General features: G+C 45.4%; 1 protein-coding gene across 1 annotated transcript; it reads right to left on the bottom strand.

The window, feature by feature from the left end:
* Positions 1-340: 340 nt before the first annotated feature.
* Positions 341-16,834, bottom strand: LOC8041790 (endochitinase). Its single transcript, XM_029995320.4, has 9 exons — positions 16,750-16,834; positions 14,031-14,240; positions 8,905-9,167; positions 7,558-7,661; positions 6,591-6,714; positions 5,578-5,772; positions 4,080-4,202; positions 2,756-3,075; positions 341-722 (listed from the first exon to the last, which is right to left on the bottom strand). The coding sequence occupies exons 1-9, from the start codon at positions 16,832-16,834 to the stop codon at positions 575-577; spliced, it is 1,572 nt and encodes a 523-aa protein (XP_029851180.2). The 3' UTR covers positions 341-574.
* Positions 16,835-18,421: the final 1,587 nt, after the last annotated feature.

Below are 18,421 nucleotides of genomic sequence, written 5' to 3'. Positions count from 1 at the left end.
ACAACCAAGTATCTTCCACTTGTAAAAAAAATCAAAACGATAAAACATTTTTTACATGTTTTATTAATTTCATAAATCAATGAACGTAGTCTTTATTATATAAAGCACAATATTCGTATAAAAAAATACATTTTTTTTTTAATAATGCGTAGTTTGTACATCACAGTGTGCTGCAGAAATGTACTATTCTTGTTCGTTACGTGCTCGAGCTGGTGTCTGCCGAGTAAGAAAATAACTTTTTTCTTTTATTTGAAATAGCACTACGTGAGACACGTTTTAGTATAACGTGACAACAATTTTGAAGATTGCGATGCAACTAAATGCGATTCCAAGCGTTTACGAATTTTTCATTGTGTGTCCTTTGTTTTTGTGTGTTTTTTTTCCTGCCCTCATAGGCACCTCTATGAAGAAGCCACGTAAAGATGTGCCTAGTTTCAACTCTATCGCTCTTTTGTATCTTTTATTTTTATTTATCTTAAAAGTTAGGCTTCGTACGTCGGGTTTTGAAGATGATGTGGACATCAAGTTCATGGGATATGGCTACCGCACGTTTCTTGCTCGCTCAGTTATTGTCCTACACCTTAGCGTCTTTCGTCTTCTCCGTCGAGCACTCTGGTCTTTTTACATTCGCTGGCCAGTTACAGATGCTCTGGTCCAAGTCCCACACAGCTCCGTTGTTGCACCTAAGCTCTATTGGCTTGCCGTGAACGCACTGGTAAAACCTGAAAAAAAAAATGATCAGAATTTTTTTCCGATGCGATACGATGATTGCATATAATAAATGAACATGCGAAGAGAAATGTGCTAAGTCTAGACACGATAATGTTTCTGTTCGCCCGTACATTGGGCACATCTGCTTTGCACGCCCCGGAACTCGTAAATCATTACTTCTTTTAAACGCTTATAACACATAGTGTAGCCTGTCACCTAGTAGAAATTAAGACATTTTCAGCTGTGTATTCAACGTTTTGACATGCTGGGTAAGAGGCTACACTAAAAATTAAAAAAAAAATTAGGGAATGAAATGTAATCTTGCGCTCAATAAGCAGCGAATAATGCTCACGCAGTAAATCATTGCCCCGCGGCTCGAATTCAAAAACTCAATTCAATATGAATGTTGAAACTTTTTTTTTTTTTTTGCTAATGCGGTACCACAAAAAGAAAGTTTCTTAAGTACCCATTAATTTAACGAAGATATTTGTAAAAAGTAGACGAGTACGTTATGCAGCTTTATCAGCAACCGTAGCAGCTACATTTGTGCTTTCTTTTTCGGTTGCCATTGCAATTATTAGCGAGTTTATGTAAACCGGCTTTCGTGCGTCCGCTCCGCTCTATGGAGCGGCACAATCGCCACTGCGCATGCGCGGCCGCTCCGAGTTAGAGCGTAGCCGGCTGCGCACGCGCAATTGGCCAGGCTGGGAAAGTGAAAACGATCTACTAAGACTCCCTATTGTCACTAAGGTGCCTGGAGCGGAAGCTGGAGTGCGTCTCCAATTGCTGTGTTCGCCGCCGCGTCCTTAGAAGTGGTCCCTCGATTTCCGCCTCATGACGTCATAGGAGTGTCATGGCATAGCCTCCTCTATACGGAGAAGGCCAGGCACGTCGCTCAAAAAAGTGGCCGCCGAAAGTAGGAGAGGAGGGGCGGGGAATCGGGAGCGGAGGGAACCTTCTTTGCTAGCGCCACACAAGAGCGAGCGGAGAAACGCAGAAACAATTTTTTTTTTTTTCGGAATTGCGGAGAGGAGAAACTTGACGTCAACTCTTTCCCTTCGCCGTCCCTGCGCCGCAGCCGTTTCTCCCGGAGCACGAAAACGACGGTGACGAAAACACGAAAACAAACGTGGTTAGTGGAGCGGCCGCTCACGACCCAAGCGCTCGCGGACTATCTCTGCCCTTTCTGTTCTGCGCTACCATATTGGTCGCCGCTTCGCGCGCTCCTCCTCTCCTTTTTTCTGCGGCCGCGCTCCCTATGGCTCTGCCGTCGATGTGCCAGGCTTTCTCCGTATAGAAGAGGCTAGAAGGCTATGGTCATGGTTGCCTGGCATGATCCTGCCGGTGGTCCAACGGCGGAGGTGGATGTCACAAACGCCTGTTGTGCTGCAGGTTTCTCTGTAATCATACAGTCGCCGGGAGCCATGGCAGACAGGATCATATCGGACGCCGGGACGACAGCGACCTTCGCGCCCCCTCGCCTTTTCTGCCAGCATTTTTGCAACTAAGCGCCAGGAGCACGACATGCAACGGCATGAAACGCCGGTTCCTGTGACGCAAATCCTCGGCACTTCGGGACCAGTCTTTACGCGTGGGCGACGTAGGACGGTAAACACGCTAGTCGAAGACCCGTTCCCGGCATCGTATAGTGTCACCGACGCAGCGAGGGCTCCTTCGTGGGTGGCGCCGCACTTCCATCGTCTGGCCATAACAACCAATGGCGTTATCGCTGGAACTCGTGGTATTTGTCTAGGCACATGAACTATTTCACTAAGGTTTACCGACCCCAAAACAATATTCTACGTATGGCGATTCGGTCCAGTATGACCCAGGCACTCTTTTTTGTAACTGGGGCATGCAGGAGGCAACACCATCTAAAAGACGAGGTGTGCACGCTCCCTCACGACGTCATCGCTAGTGGATTCACGCAGCGCCGCCGAGCTTCAGCGTGTTTGCCGCTTGGAACGGATCGAGGGTCCACGAACGATGACGTCATACGTGGGCCTTTTCTTAAAAAGATTACAGGTATTGGTAGGGGCCGTACTTGGTGCAGTCGGTCTCGTGCGGGTAGAAGTCGAACGTGTTGTCCTCGCATTTCACGTGTCCCGGCGGGGGCCGAGGCCGGCGAGTCGTCGTGGTCGTCGTTCCTTGGGACACCGTCGATTTCGATCCCTCTGGAGCGCCTGGTTTCGCTCCCTCGGGAACGGTAGGGTTCGGGGCGGGCGCCGGGGCAACGTAGTCTTTGACGGACTCGTGGATGATAGTCATGAGCGCGTTCTTGCGGCCGCAATCTCCGCGGTAGTCGTCCATGTCGACCGCCCACACCATGGCACCGCCGTAGCCCTGCTCCTTGATGTACTTCATCTGAAATGTGGTTGCAGCTTTTTTGTCATTTATGACAACGAAACGACGTGTGCCAAAACGCCAGAAAATTACGACCCATAGTGCATGAATTTGGCCATATATGTTTACGTATTCTCCCCCTAAATATTTGAGAACATCGTCACACATTATTGTTTACCTTTTGTACGTTGCCTTTCGTCATACTAAAACCCGAGATGGAGGTAAAAAATAAAGGCAAACGCAAAATCTCAACGTAAATACACATACATACAAACACACGAGAATGCACGAAAGCACGCTGGTACGAACCTCCTGACGCTGTTTTCTTATGAGCTCCGATGACATGACGCTGTTTTTGCTCAACTATAGAACCAGGTCGCGTGCCTGTAGTAACGTCGCCTTTTATCTTCACCTTTCAACTCTTCAGGAAGGGGCAAGCTCCTTCTTGCCGTGGCTCATTCATCAATGTTCCACCTCCCCAGTGAGCGTTTTTCAAATTCTTCTATATAATAAAACATGCACCTCTCTGCCAGCAATCTATTTTTTTTTTTCTTAGGAAGTATTTAGGCGGTATCTGTTAGCCGTAATACGCGAACAGTGGTTGCTTGGTACTCCAGGCTCCGTAAAGCTAACGCTCCCTAAACACAGCTAATTTCTTGTGCAGCAGGGAGTATTCTTGTAGATTAGGATCACACCCCTTCCATCTCCGGTATTGTTTCTCTGAGCGTCTGTTGGGTCGCACTGGCTGTACAGTTAACTTATCGCGCTCGCCTGTTGCAGTTAACAAAGTTCGGCATAGCATTTCTAATTAAATGTCACACCTCTTTCTGACTCCGACTTCTGTTAGGCATTCCATGATGGTGTGTCAGCTCACAACGCAATGTATATTGGTGGTCGCTAAACAGGAAAAGAAAAAAAAAAACGGGCCTCAAATGACTAAATTTGGTCAGGTTAGTTTCGTTGCCATTAGTCATATTTCAGTTCTATCTCATTGTTAAGCGGTAGCTGTTTCCTTTTCAGTATACCTTGATAGCCACACTCTCCTCGTCCTCGTAGCCGACCCACTGGTTGTCCTTGAAAGCGTATGGACAGCGGCCATCTTTATCCCAACGCCTCGTCCACCCGTTTTCCTTCACGTTCTTGCACACCTGAAACAAAGGGGCGTAGAAACAATAGACTTCTCTATTGAAATTTAGGTTGTTACCGGTTTGATGGTTTTACGTTTAGATTTACTACTTTCTAACCTCAAACACGTGAAAGCTTCCTCACTATTGACATCATTGTAGTTCTGGGTCTAATTATAAGATATATCCATATAATGTGTTCTATCATGATACTATTGAAATTGCAACAAGGAGCGAGACGCTCCACATATTTTGTGAGATTAATGTAAGTGAAAGCCGCGTCTCTTACAGAATGGTTTGTTTGATATGGTCTGAATATTCAGCACTCATTTCTTATTAAAATTATACGAGGTTGGTAGGATGAATATGTTCGTCTAGCAAAACACGTACCACTTGACGGAGAAACTTTTGCCGCTACACCAAGTGAACTGCTGTCGGCCGTTGAAATTATACTTTGCCAAGTTATCAATTCACAATGATATCCAGTGTCTAGTCCTATTTTTCTCCTTGCTTTTTTTTCACTCTGAGTAAGCCATTATGACAAAAAACAGTCTATCTGAAACCGTACTCAGAAACGCCTTCCATAGGAAGGTTCTTTAAGTTTTAGCCATGACGGATTCGAGTGTTCTCAAAGATCGCATGAGAAAGACTCTGCCAAAGATTGCACTTGGAATACGCCATAAAACGACAGCGCTAAAAATCCCAACAAGTAGAATTAAACGGACACAACGCTCTTTGTTTAGAACAACTCCATTTGAGTCCGGATGATCCAACTTTGATGATAGTAGTACATTAATCAACAGCTATTTGTAATACGATTTTATTTTAATTATTTTTAATTTTATTCAAAAAAATATGACACCTCATTTAGTTGAGTCTTACCGCCGAATTCATAAACCTCACTCAAACTACACTCAAACTGAAGGGCCCCTCCACTTCCTCGACGAAGGCGCGAGGGCCGGCGCTGGCCAATTGCGACGGCGGATCCGTCCTCGCGATTGGCCACCTCCGGCCCTCGCGCCTTCCTCGAGGAAGTGGAGGGGCCCTTCAGTTTGAGTGTAGTTTGAGTGAGGTTTCTGAATTCGGCGGTTAATCTTCCTATCAAATGCGTACATCAAATCAAAAGTTAGCTTCGACGGTTTTTGCCTGCCACATCAACAAAGGTCACTTGGCACGCCCCAGTGGAGGACTGAGGATCAATTACGACGGGGATCTTTTGACGCGGAAGCGAACTCATGATTACACAGTGCCATCTCCGGCGTAAGCCTCCGTAAGATTGCGGGCACCTCAACCAAAATTAAAATCCGCCAACTGGCGGACTGGGATCTGCCAGTTGGTGAACTGAGATCTGTCGGCCGGCGCTTTGCCTCGTAGCCAGCGAGGCCTCGGCAACTCGTACCTCAAAGTATGCCTGGAACCCGGTCGCATTGGTGAACTCTCCCGGGGTTCCTCCCTCGACCCACTGGACGATGGGTGCGCGCAGCCCGTGGTTCTCCTTGCTGCCCAGAGTGTAGGTGCGGCCGTACAGGGGGATGCCCACGATGAGCTTGTGCTTCGGAGCCCCGCGACTCACCCACAGTTTGAGGCCGTCATCCTTCAAAGCAACGAAAAACGCCTTCTTTCATTTCAGAGTAAAGCATAGGTCGCGAGAGTGCCAGGATTTATCCCGATCCTCACGATGTGTTTTTCAAAATTTATGAGGTTTTACGCGCAGCTTTGAACAATGCGGCGGTCAAGAAGCACCTTCCAGTCGGGACTTCTCCGCAGGATCAGGAATCACGTTGTGCAAGCACACCCTCAACACAAAAGGGACTTTATGCGGTGTTGCGTCCTAACGTCAGTATATAAATGAGATTCAGACTTTGTGACGTTCTTTATTGTATTAAGATAAGGATATCTAAGGAACAATAGTGCAATATCGGGAATTGCAATGTATTTTTACTCCACATCATGACATTGCATGACGTGCTACCGGGACATAGAACAACTATAGCGAGAGAGTAATGGCGCCGTACTTAAGGTTTGTCATTGTCCTCGAATGATAATAAACGTAAAGGTATTTGCATACTTCGGATGACAATGACAAAATGACAGAATATACACCTCGCGAGAAAACAATGGTCAAAATAATACAGAAATATTAATCAAATTGCTAAAAAGCGTAATTAACGCATTAGAAAGGGGAAGTGTTTTTATTTGCATTTTTTATTTGTTTATACAGACAAACATCTTCGTGTTTCCAAAAAAATTTTCAAGAACTATGCTTGCACGTTGTGGAAGTCAATTTATCATGTCTTCTTCAAATTGGGGACATCCCCTAAATCATTGTATCAAAACAAAACAGACTATGTCAATGATACATCTTAGTTCCTAATTGTATCGAAGTAAAAAAAAAAAAAACAAATTACTTACGACATTGAGTTTCTCGTAAGCCCACTGGTCAAACGGCCGCTTGAACAGAGGACTGTGCACATCGGCGAATCCAGCCCAGTTTCCGCGAAGGTCGTACGACATGACGTGAATGTGGTCGAAGAGCCTGCACAGTTTCCATTTTGCACCAGTTATGTAGTATTTTGTGGTGATGTTTTTTTCTTTTAAATTGTTTCTGGAGTGGCTTTGAAACTCGGTAGTTGATGAATAACAAAATACGACTGACTAGATTGTTTACAGATCTATCAGGCTGAACGTTCCGGCAGGCTAGTATGCATGAAAGTATTATATATATAATACTTTCATAATGAAAAAATACGCAGAATTGCATGCTCCTCACTAACACCTCCTAGATATCTGCGTGCCTGGACTGCACACTGTAAAACTCTCCACCTCAAGATACCTTGATGCATTATACCCTGGGACAATTCGAGCGTTCTTTAGTCATTATCTACAGCGCTACGTTTGAAACATTGCATATAAAATAAAAATGTCAAAATGATCTTGACCGCAGCACAATCACACCGCCAAACACGCGGAAACGAGGTCGTTTCTGTGTGTTCACTTGTGAACCCCTTATCGTTCGCGAGGGGCAGGGTCATGGTTACGCTGAGCTGGGACCCTCTGTGTAAAAACTTTGTAGCCGAGTTTAAAGGAAATAATAGAAGCTTTACGCCCGTTTCTGGTTGAAAGCTATTTTTTTTTTCCTTCGTGTTCTATTTTCGTCTGTTGTCTTGAGGTATTGTTGCCTCTGGTGACTCTTGTGACAGCGATGGAGAAAGCGTGTACAAAAGAAGATTTGTTGCTCAGTTTGAGACGTTGCCATTTCTTTTTCTGCCTTTCTTCGCGTTTTCCGCTTTTTTACCCCAGTCTCAGGTTTACTACCGTGTTCAGACGAAAGACATTCCAGTATACCCATAAAGGGGCGGGAACTACAAATTTGACTTGCTTGGCCAGCTGTTCGACCTCGTATCCCTCGTCAAGCCTGAACTTGGCGACAGGTACGGCGCAGGTCAGCAGGAGCTTGTGTTCGTCGAAGGCTACCCGAATCTCCTGCAATGGGAAGAATGCAAAAACGAAAAGCTTGCTTACCAAATTGGTATCTGATTTATATTGTGAGCGTAGCGCTTCCCACTGTCCCAAATAAGCTACAAGTGGCTTAAGTTCGGCGATCAAAAAATTTTAAGGACACCTCAACGAAAACATTGCATATCAAGATATAGTAAATTTAGACGGATTAAAATTCGTTTTGTGTTTAATTATTTTTATATCATTTTTTTTCTAAACATATTTTTGAACGGGCGTAATTCTTTTAGCTCGTTTATGTAGGTACGCCTCCACTCACCTAAAAGGAAATCGATGATTTCGCCTTCTATTATAGAAAATACGAGCCGTCGCCTCATATAAAAAAATTCAGTTTTTCGTACCGCAAAACTAAATCACGAATTGCTGAAAACTCCAAAAATCGCAATCAGTTTTTAGCAGTTCGAATAAAACACGAACGTTTCAAAAGTTAACGTTATCTGACTTCAACGTTAAAGACAATGCTCTCACACTTTGATTTACAAAATAAAAATTCACTTCTGGTTGCATAAATTATTTATCCGCAGTCTACAAACATTACCGAGTTCTCTTACACCGGGTGCGGGCAGTACGCGAACGCAAAAGTCAGATTCCCGCGAGGTCAAGCGTCTACGCATGCGCAGTGCCGACAGCAGCGCCACCGCTGCCGCGTGACTTTAGTAAGTCTCACTCGCAGTACACCCGAGCTCATCTGACCGCCATTTCCAAATCAAGAATGCCCGAAACTTATTATATAACGATTGAATCCAATAATACTGAGTTGCAAAAAGAAAAACAACTTTGATATCCTTGTCCCAACTGCTGCCGCTATACATTCGCACGGAGTCCGAGATTTCGGCAATGCGTAGTTCAGTGTAGCGGTACAAAAAACGCGGTTCCCTTTTTTCGGGGTTCACACCACGGTGGGAGTAAGAGGTGTCGGAACAACATCAGAAAGGGGGCCGATATTCCACTCAGGCTGGGCGCATCTCCCGGCAATGGCTCAGTCGGATTGGGACTGCGCGCGGCCTTGAAAACGTGTGCACCAACAAGGACGGTTCCTCGAGCACCTGTCACGTTGCGCCATCTTACGGCATTTGTCAAAAATGGAAGCGAGCCTTCGACACACTTGCTCCGTGGTGAGGCGGTGTCGTTCTGATGACTCTCGCTTCCTCCACCGTGGTTCGCACCCCATATTTATCTCGCTCGCCGCCATGTTGCATTGTGCACCCACCTTGACCAGCTCGAGGAAGTTCTCCTTGTCCGAGTACTTGCCCTGCCTGTCTGACGCCCCCGGATACTCCCAGTCCAGGTCGAAGCCGTCGAAGCTGTACTTGAGCACCCATTCGAGGGCGCTCTTGACGAAGGTCTTCCTCTTGGCCTTGTCGCTCACCATCTCGGAGTACTTCTTGCCGCCCTCGTCCCAGCCGCCAATGGCGAGGAGAGTCTTCAGATGAGGATGCTTCTTCTTGAGGCCCACGAATCGACGCAATCCGTCTGCGAAAAAAATCGTCAGTGATCAGGGGTGACCAACACGCGGCCCTGACATAGTCATAGTTACTACGGCGCCTTTGAAAAAGGACCTTTCGGTGCATTTTCCCTCGAATAACGAGGAGATAAGCAAAAATATTCTGATAATCGTTGAGTCTTGGATCGGCTAACCCTCACCTAGAGATTCTAGATTTAACAGAGGAGGCAACTCAACCCACGGAGAGCGTTTGCAATTTCATGGCGGACACCTCCTGCGCAGGTTGAGTGCCCGTGCACATACGTGAGTTGCTGCGTTTGGAAGACGCGAGCAGGCGGAGAGGGTGAGCAAACGTTGGAGACGCTTGCGGACGAGCAACGCTCTCGGCTCCTCCTTGCCTTAAGAAACAAATTGAAGAATTTTAGGCGAAATTCGAACCCAGAAACCTTCGGTCGCGAGCCAAACACGCTTCTGACTAGGCCATGCAAGGCACGGTTGCACGGCCTGGTAACAAGCGGTCTATATGTTTGTATGATTAGCTATTGTGTTACACTATTAAAGGCGATGCTGAAGCGTCCTCCAAGTTTTTATCTCTTCAAATGCACGTAGGAATACCTGCAGATATATCCACTGGTTGATAGTGTAGTTGGTTTAATAGGATTGTTAAATCAAGGCCATAAGATTGTTAAATGAATTATGAATTACTTTATAAAGTGCAATTCTTTTAGACATGTGGTTACCTTTAATTCGCATTACATGTCACCTTTTAATCACTTTCATACCACGCATGACGTCACGTTTCACGTGAGCGTTTTGGGTTGTTTTGAAATCCCAACGCGAGGTCATGTGGCTGTAATGTCGTGACCCTATCAACCAATCAGGATTTTCGCGGCACGCCACCGATTTTCTGTGACATCAGCTCCTTAAAGGGATGCTGAACCGAACATTTCAGTGTCTATAATAAATGACGCACTACTTTTTCATGAGTCAGCAGCCGCCGGTGTGCGCGAGCACACGCAACGAAATCGACGTCATCATATCCACCATTGAAGCTTATTAAGCGTGAATGGGGGATATGATGACGTCAATTTCGTTGCGTGTGCGCGCGCACCGGCGGCTGCTGACTCATGGAAAGATAGTGCGCCACTTATTGTAGACATTGAAATGTTTGGTTCAGCATCCGGCCCTTTAACGAGGTCGCGTTAAAACGCATTCCCGCTTGTTAACGAAGATCTGTCGCTTAGGAACGCGGAGTGTTATCATTATCAATCTTGAGGCCTTACTTAGCGAATCGCCTAAGGTCGTTCGTGCCTCAGCTGTCCATTGCGTTATATAGGGAGGTCTAGGGAGATCACGGTCAAACACACAGCGAGTGTTTTTTTTTTTTTTTTTGTTCTTTTACGCTGTTGTTGATTATATTGATGACTCAATCAGGAGAACCCGGTGGTACAACGTTTTGTGCCCTTATGCCAGGTTGGCACGAGGCATTGCTCGTTCTATTAATAATTATTCGCGGCAATTCTTCGTGGCGTATAGCCCCATAGCATGTATGGTATTTACCTTATCGTAGTGCCAAGTTTCTCACGCAATTAACTCGACAAGGTCGTTTGCAATATATTGAGCTTCAACACCGATGCCCTTTGAACTAGGCAAAACTTGTCAGTCGACACTTGTCGTATCTCTGTGTTTTGTCTTGAAAAAAAAACTGTTTACGCGAGATAGCTGAGTAATATCGTATTTATTCATTAGTCAAGCATGCACGCGTGATTGCGAGATTTTAGACTATATTTAGCTGCTTGGACGTTTGATCCAGGATCTGGTCATTCCGTGTGTATATGCGTCATTAGATTTATTTGTTTACACACGTTGCTCCAAAATCCCACTTAACACCCCTCCACCCTATGAATTAACCGATGTTCCAGCAAGTATATGCTAAATATTAATGTTTTCGAAAACAAAGCAAAAAAAAAATCTGAATGTTTTGGGAGTGTTTTTGAGTGATATAATATCTAACAATGTACTCAGGATGGCATATCTTGTTATATCAATGATACGCTGTTTTTGAACACGTCCACGTGTGAAAATATGTACTCGTGTAAATTTACATTATTGCTTATGAACGATAGACGTGCGTTGAGCACTATTCATTTAAACCCAAATAATCGCTCTGTTTCACTGAACTGCAGTAAACCAATACTTTTTTTTTTTTTACTGTCGTGATCCTCAACGTCGAAGAACGCACAAAGATTTTATTATTGCAGGGTTCCAGGAGGGAACCGAGTTCACTCTAACACCACTCTAATTCATCGCTTTTTATACACCTTTACAGTTGAGAACCCTTCTTCTGACTCCCGAGAAATGACTCTTCTGGAAGTCTCAGAATGATACCCGATGATTTATTTGCAATCAAGCCTACAAAAACTGAGCTCCAATACAGACGAAAACAATGGTGAATTATTTTTTTTAATTAATTCACCATAAAACACTTTTCGGCTCGCCTACAGAGTCACTGTTTGTGCGGTACACCGTCCCATCAATGATGCCTGGTTTTGCAAGCAGTAACTGCCTATCCTGTAAGGTGCTTCCAGTAGAAGCAGCAATCAGAACCGTAGTAGTTTTTTTTTTTTGTACTATATTGATTTGAGTTTAGGCCGGCAATAACAACCGCTTTTTTATCCATTAATGTCGTGTTCTCTCTGTTAATTAATAACCGACTCATTTTGTTAAAGTCGCGTTCTTTGTGTTTACGCTTTAACAAGGCTTCTGAGACTGCTTATGGTCAAGTGGTTAAAAATGCAGGTATCGGTTTCGGCACCATTAAAGTCAGTAGAGAGTTTTCGTAGATCGTTCCGATACCTCCGATAGCCCCGATAACGATACTATGCATGCGCGAGGGAGGCGGTGACGGAGTATCGGGTATCGTTATCGGAGTCATGGGAACGATCTACTAAAACTCTCTAGTGATTCGCAGCGCGCTCTCTCAAAGTGGTATATCGGAAAAGGCGGTCGTCGAATAGGCAGTCGCTTTTACGTCCTTAATACCCACCCCCGATCCAGTGGTTGAGTATATCCCACCACGTGAAGCTATACTTGAAACGATAGCGACTAGAACAAAAAGTTAGTGCGCAAGCGAGTTGGTGTTGGTTGAACATGTTGGACTAAAACCCTCAGAGTAGGAAAAACGAAGGTAGACATGAAACAGAAAACACCTCTGTTTGGTGTCGTGCCCCGTCTCCCTAGTCTCGAGGTTTCAGTCTATTTTGTTAAGCCGCTAGGACATCGCCCATTCGAAAAGGTTGAACGTTCGTCCGGCGATGTCAGCAGGCTGGGGAGCGCTGCGCGGAGGAAATGTGGGACATCAGTCCAGGTGCATCTGTATATCCGGCAGTTTTTGTACGGTCCCATAGTCCAGGTGCATCCAATATCCGGCAGTTTTAGAGCGCAGCTCTTAGGGGCCCGTTTCCGGCTTGAGCGGCGTCGGCGTAACCGCGCGGTGCATTGTGGGTAAATTTCCCCGCTAAATCTAGCGGAAAAATTTCTCCGCTAAATCTAGCGGAAAAACTTCCCCACTAAATATAGCGAAAAATATTCCCCGCTAAATCTAGCGGAAAAATTTCCCCGCTAAATCTAGCGTGAAATTTTCCCCGCTAGATTTAGCGGAAAAAATTCTCCGCTAAATCTAGCGCAAAAATTTTCCCACTAAATCTAGCGGAAAAATTTCCCCGCTAAATCTGGTGGAAAAATGTCCCCGCTAGATTTAGCGGAAAAAAATTCCCCACTAAATCTAGCGGAAAACTTTCCCCCGCAAATCTAGCGGAAAATTTTCCCCGCTAGATTTAGCGGGAAAATTCCCCGCTAAATCTAGCGGAAAATTTTTCCCGCTAAATCTAGCTGAAAAATTTCCCGCTAAATCTAGCGGAAAAATTTCCCCGCTAAATCTAGCGGAAAAACTTCCCCGCTAGATTTAGCGGAAAAAATTCCCAGCTAAATCTAGCGGAAAAATTTCCCCGCTAAATCTAGCGGAAAAAATTCTTCGCTAAACCTAGCGGAATTTTCCCCGCTAAATCTAGCGGAAAAATTTCTCCGCTAAATCTAGCGGAAAACATTTCCCGCTAAATGTAGCGGAAACATTTTCCCGCTAAATCTAGCGGGAAAAATTCCCCGCTAAATCTAGCGGTAAAATTTCCCCGCTAAATCTAGCGGGAAAATTTCCCCGCTAAATCTAGCGGAAAAATTTCCCCTAAATCTAGCGGAAAAAATTCCCCGCTAAATCTAGCGGAAAAAATTCCGCGCTAAATCTAGCGGAAAAAATTCCGCGCTAAATCTAGCGGAAAAATTTCCCCGCTAGATATAGCGGAAAAAATTCCCCGCTAAACCTAGCGGAAAATTTTTTCTGGGGGGTCACGTGGCCCCCCCCCCCCCCCCCCGCCCGAGGTCACGCGACACCCCCCCCCCCCCCCCGCCCCGAGAACACGTGACCCTCAGTACCCTTCCCTCCTCCTCCTCAAGAGCTGCGCTCCAATTCGGTGTTACAGGAAGTTGTAAACGGCTTTCATTTTTTTGTACGGTCCCATAGCTCACACTGCCCTTAGCCTCCCGTGTTTCGACAATATAAAAACCCCAAAACAAAGAATTAAAAAAAAACGTTATTTTTGTTTTAAATATAAAATCAAAAATGTATGTGCTCGTTTTTTTTTTTTTTTTTTTTTTTTTTTTTTACATTCTGTTTAGTTAAACGAATCTGTCGGCGTAGATCCCCGAGGAATAAAAGCGCGGACAAAGTGTAGGTTTTATGCTTTCGTTTCCTCGAGTTATGGAGGGTTTTGGCCGTTCCTCTGAAGCACGAAAGAAACCGGCTCATGTTAAGAACTAAAACGAAACTTGCTACTTACCTTGCTTGTTGTCGAAGTCCTCGTCGATGTTGTTGACGGTCCAGGTTTTGTTGTCGAGGCCCACGAAGGAGTAAATGAGGTGCGAGCACAGGTCCACGGGGATGTCTTCGATGTCGTACTTCATCGGCTCGGGTCGCTTGTACGCCCACGTCTGGTAGTAGCAGACCACCGTGCCCCGGGAGCCCCCGCCGTTTTCCACTTTCTTCGAGACTGCAGATTCAGCAGACGAGTTTTCAGCACTAGGAGGGACTCCCACCATGCAACATATTTATCCCACTGTAGATACTACGGACAAATATTCAATAGCACCGGAAAAAAAAAAAAGTTTATTCCTGTGTGTCACTTGTAAGAAATAACTCGAATACACTCATAAACTTCTCTGTGCATGCAACTGATTTTTTTTTTTTCACGCGCCTTTGTGCTTATACGGAGCAAACTTGATGAGGGACGAGGAGGTTAATATGTAGAGGCCTAAAAAAGAAGCCTGCCGTGTGACACGTTACCAGGACGCTTTACGTGTATGGGCATTCTCAGCGTCATATCGCAGACTTGATTTTTACGCCAGAACAGAGTTTATTCCGCGTCATTGGTCGAGTTCTCTCCGGAGATCACTCGCGAACTGGCTATTCGGGTACTCTGCGCGAAAGTATAGGTGCACGGGGACTTTTAAGAGTGAACAAGAGGGCGTGACGAGTCCCGTACATCTTTATATACATTAGCTGATAAGATCGGCGAAGATAAAATCACTAGCTAAGAAGTGTTAAAATAATATCCCACGCCATGCGTTTCGGAAACTGTCAGTAATTATAGAACCTCTCAGTGATCGTACGAACACCGGAAGAAGCTCCGCCCACAAAACACGATTTCCAGCTCAATGCTGAATGCACCTCGGCCCTTGGCCATTAGGTGGAGCTTCGTGCTTTATCGCGCCAACCTCAATAAAAAAAGAAAAAAAAACCTTGACAGATACTGTATGCTCCTTCTGCTTGATGACGTCAGGAAAACAGTGCGTTCTTACTGAATGATGCAGTGACGTCATTTGTCTCTGGAAACTCGGAGGTGGAGCTTATTCTGGAGTTCTCATGTTTCACAAGGTCTCCTTGTACTACCATCTTCGTTTCTTGGCTAATAACTGTGCTCCGAGTGTTGCGCAATAGCTCTCCTCTGCAAAACGTTCTTCACCACCTGTGCGTCTACACTGTAAAAAGCCTGTGAGTTCACTTTCCCGCAGAATATGAAGGCAGTCAATCACGGCGGGAAATAGAAAGATTCCAGCGAATGACCAAACTCAATATAGGATTAGACACAAAACAAAATACTGAGAAATTCACTGGGACAATGAGCATCGTGTTTCGTTTTGTCGTTGTCCCTCCGAACAGTACATATTTTTGTTCGGTTGAATCGTATTCTGGGGTTCGTCATTCACTGGCGTTCATTCATAGTTAATCGTGATTGACCATCTCCCCGTTCTGCGGCGAATTAAACTCGGAGGATGTTTTTAGACAGTATCAAGTCCCGTAGCCGAGCTCATGTTTCCTGTCTGATAAGATTTGAACAAAAATATCTAAACGGTGCTTTGAGAACCTCTTACCGTCATAGCCAGACCGATTGCTAAACGTAAGACAACGGAACAGAAGAAAACATTGTGACCGAACTAAAGAATAGTTCGGACAGTACCGTTTAACTGTGTTTGACCACGTTGCGGAGGCTTACACTGCTATTGTCGAAGCTCGACGTAATATACGTAAGCCTCGCAAAGTTATCAAACGTAGTTTAGATCTGGTATAGTTTAGTTTTGATAAGATTGTTTTGTTTGTTTTACCACTAAAAAGAGAAAGATCGGAAACTGATGTGAAACGCTAATGTGTGAATCGACCTTTGCATCAATGCCATTAGGCTGAGCATAATGCCTTAAATGTTTACTTCGTACAGGCCGCGCTGCATCTTGAACCTGATTTTTTTTTTTTTTAAATTGATAGTTAGTCCATGTCCTTCACCATATATTGCCCTCCGCTGATCGCCATCACTATTCGGGCGTGGCTTGCGGGCAGGTAAAAAAAACGGGCATCACTGCAGTTTATACCCTCTAAGAAATGCCTGCGCGTCTACTTACCCACTAAAAACTCAAAGAGCCAATCTCTGCAATCACGAAATCAGCTCAGCGAATGATGAGGCGGAACATCCGTTTAGAGCTGAAAATGAAGTTTGCGCTGTGGCATTATGCGATGCGAAGCGTCATCAGATTGTATGCGTTTCTTCTTCTATTAAATTTTGTTTAAAAAAAAAAGTAACGAGTGTGAAGATTTTTTTAAATATTTAATATCCACTATTAAATTACTTCTATTTCATTTTTCTTATAAAGCTTATCGCGGAGGATTTTTATTTTTATTTTATTTTTTTAACCTAAGGAGCGTAGGTTCAAAAATCTTCGCTCCGTAGGTTTTTGCGAATTTTCTTCCAATATTCGGAAGAAAACACTAAACGTTTTCAGATGCTCTTAGACCCACGAGTCAATCGTTCTGCTCATTAACAACAAATAGCCCTCGCGGTTGTCTCTTCCAAGCGCTTTGCGGGAAAGCAGACGCTTCACATCATTTCAAGTGCAGGTCGAATATCGAGACCAAATATTCCGAGCGTCGACGATAGCGAAAGTCTCTTACATGCCACCAATCAACTACAACGAAAGAACGCTACCGATCAATCAATCAGCCACCCTCACCTCTCACCGCCACGTCCTTGTGGCTCGCCGCCGCCGCGCCAGCAGCCAGCGCCGCCAGGGCCCAGACCAGCCTCGAGATCGCCATGAAGGTTCCTGCACGGACAGCAGCCGCAGAACCAAAACGTCTTTCCGCACGAACTGCGCAACCCTTTTATAGGTCGATTGGCTTTCACGCAATGACCCGTTACCCGGAGTGGGAACGGATGCTTCGCGCCGAGGATATTTTTTTTTGGCGGAGCTCTCCACCGGCGTGGATGTACGGAGAGGATCTGGTCGGGAGGAAGCATAGAACGAGGACAGCCACTTCTGAATCGCAGATTTTTTTTTTTTTTTGCGCTTATTTCTTGTTTTTGCGCGTGGCTAGATTATTGCGCATTGTCCTCGCCGAATTCAATGGCCGCCGAAGGTGTTTTGTACGCAATTCGCCCCGTTCCTCTGGACGTGACTCTCTCTCTCTCCCTGTCTCTAAGTTTGCGCGTGTCTGCGATAGGTTATGTATAGGGCTCACGTAATCTCCGTTCATTAGTTTTCGGTTATTAAGGCACCCGATTATATATTTGATTTTGTTTCTATACTCTCCGGCAATCTGGAGCAAAGGTAACCCCAAATCGACTCGACGGCTAGGGTGAGGAGAGGGGGAGGGCGCAACATTGTACGCTCTGGGTGGATCGCGGGGTAGCAGAGTTTGGGAAGCGCCGGTTTAGGGTATTAGCCCATAAAAACGCCGATGAAAGGAATCACGAAAGGAAAGAGCGTAAACGTAATGAACCACGCCCTTCGTTTTTTTAAGATATGAGTGACTATAGTAAGAAATACGATCCGCGCTGAGATGTGTCCCCGTTTTTGTGACGTCTCAAAGATAGTGCATCAGAGCGTACACTTTGTCCACTTGTGTACAGCGTTCTTTTAGCGCCTTTTTTCTCTTTTTTTTCTATTTTCTGACCGTAGTACCAAGGCGGATCGCATTTCTGGGTCACAACGTTTTCAGCGTTTGATCGTTCGCGGCACTCCTAATCTGTACTAGATGCGTGCGACCAGCTTTATAACGTGCATTAGGGGAAAGCGAACATGCACCGTCACTTTGTTCGGATTCGTGCAGCGTCCAAGCCCCCAACGTCACTGACAACGTAAGAAGCGCAGGGCGTGGCTTACTCTCTTCACGCTTCCTGATTGGCTCTTCGACATCGGCGGATGCCGCATTCTCATTGGCTGCGGAGGGATAACAAAATGCTCGGTATACGCACGCCCCGCTTTTCTTAAAACTCTACGGCGAGCGAGCGTTCGAAAAATGCGTCTTGAGCGGATCGGAACGCGAGCAACACCGATTGAGAGGCAACGCAGAGAACGCGTAGAGAGAACCGCGCACAGGTGAAGCAACCAAACTCGCGTAATCACTGGTTCAGGTGTTTTTTGGGGGACAAGCACACGTGGTGCGCAAAACACAGACAAACTTGCAGGCCGTACATATAGTAGTCCGGATCCTCTAACCTATTATCTTCATATCCCGCATGTTGCTAGAATTACTTTTGCCTCGGATCCCTCGAATCCCTCTGGAACATCGCAACATCAATTAATCTCGACCCGAGTATATTAACTGGCTAACGTCATTAAGAATCAATCAATAAACTTTTCTAAAATAAATAGCAGCGGGCAATTTCGCTCAGATTGTAAC

Source organism: Ixodes scapularis, unplaced genomic scaffold, assembly GCF_016920785.2.
Source record: "Ixodes scapularis isolate PalLabHiFi unplaced genomic scaffold, ASM1692078v2 PGA_scaffold5__190_contigs__length_132052651, whole genome shotgun sequence".
Taxonomy (NCBI): domain Eukaryota; kingdom Metazoa; phylum Arthropoda; class Arachnida; order Ixodida; family Ixodidae; genus Ixodes; species Ixodes scapularis.
The sequence above is the reverse complement of the archived record's forward strand: the minus strand, read 5'-3'. Positions and strand labels throughout refer to the sequence as shown.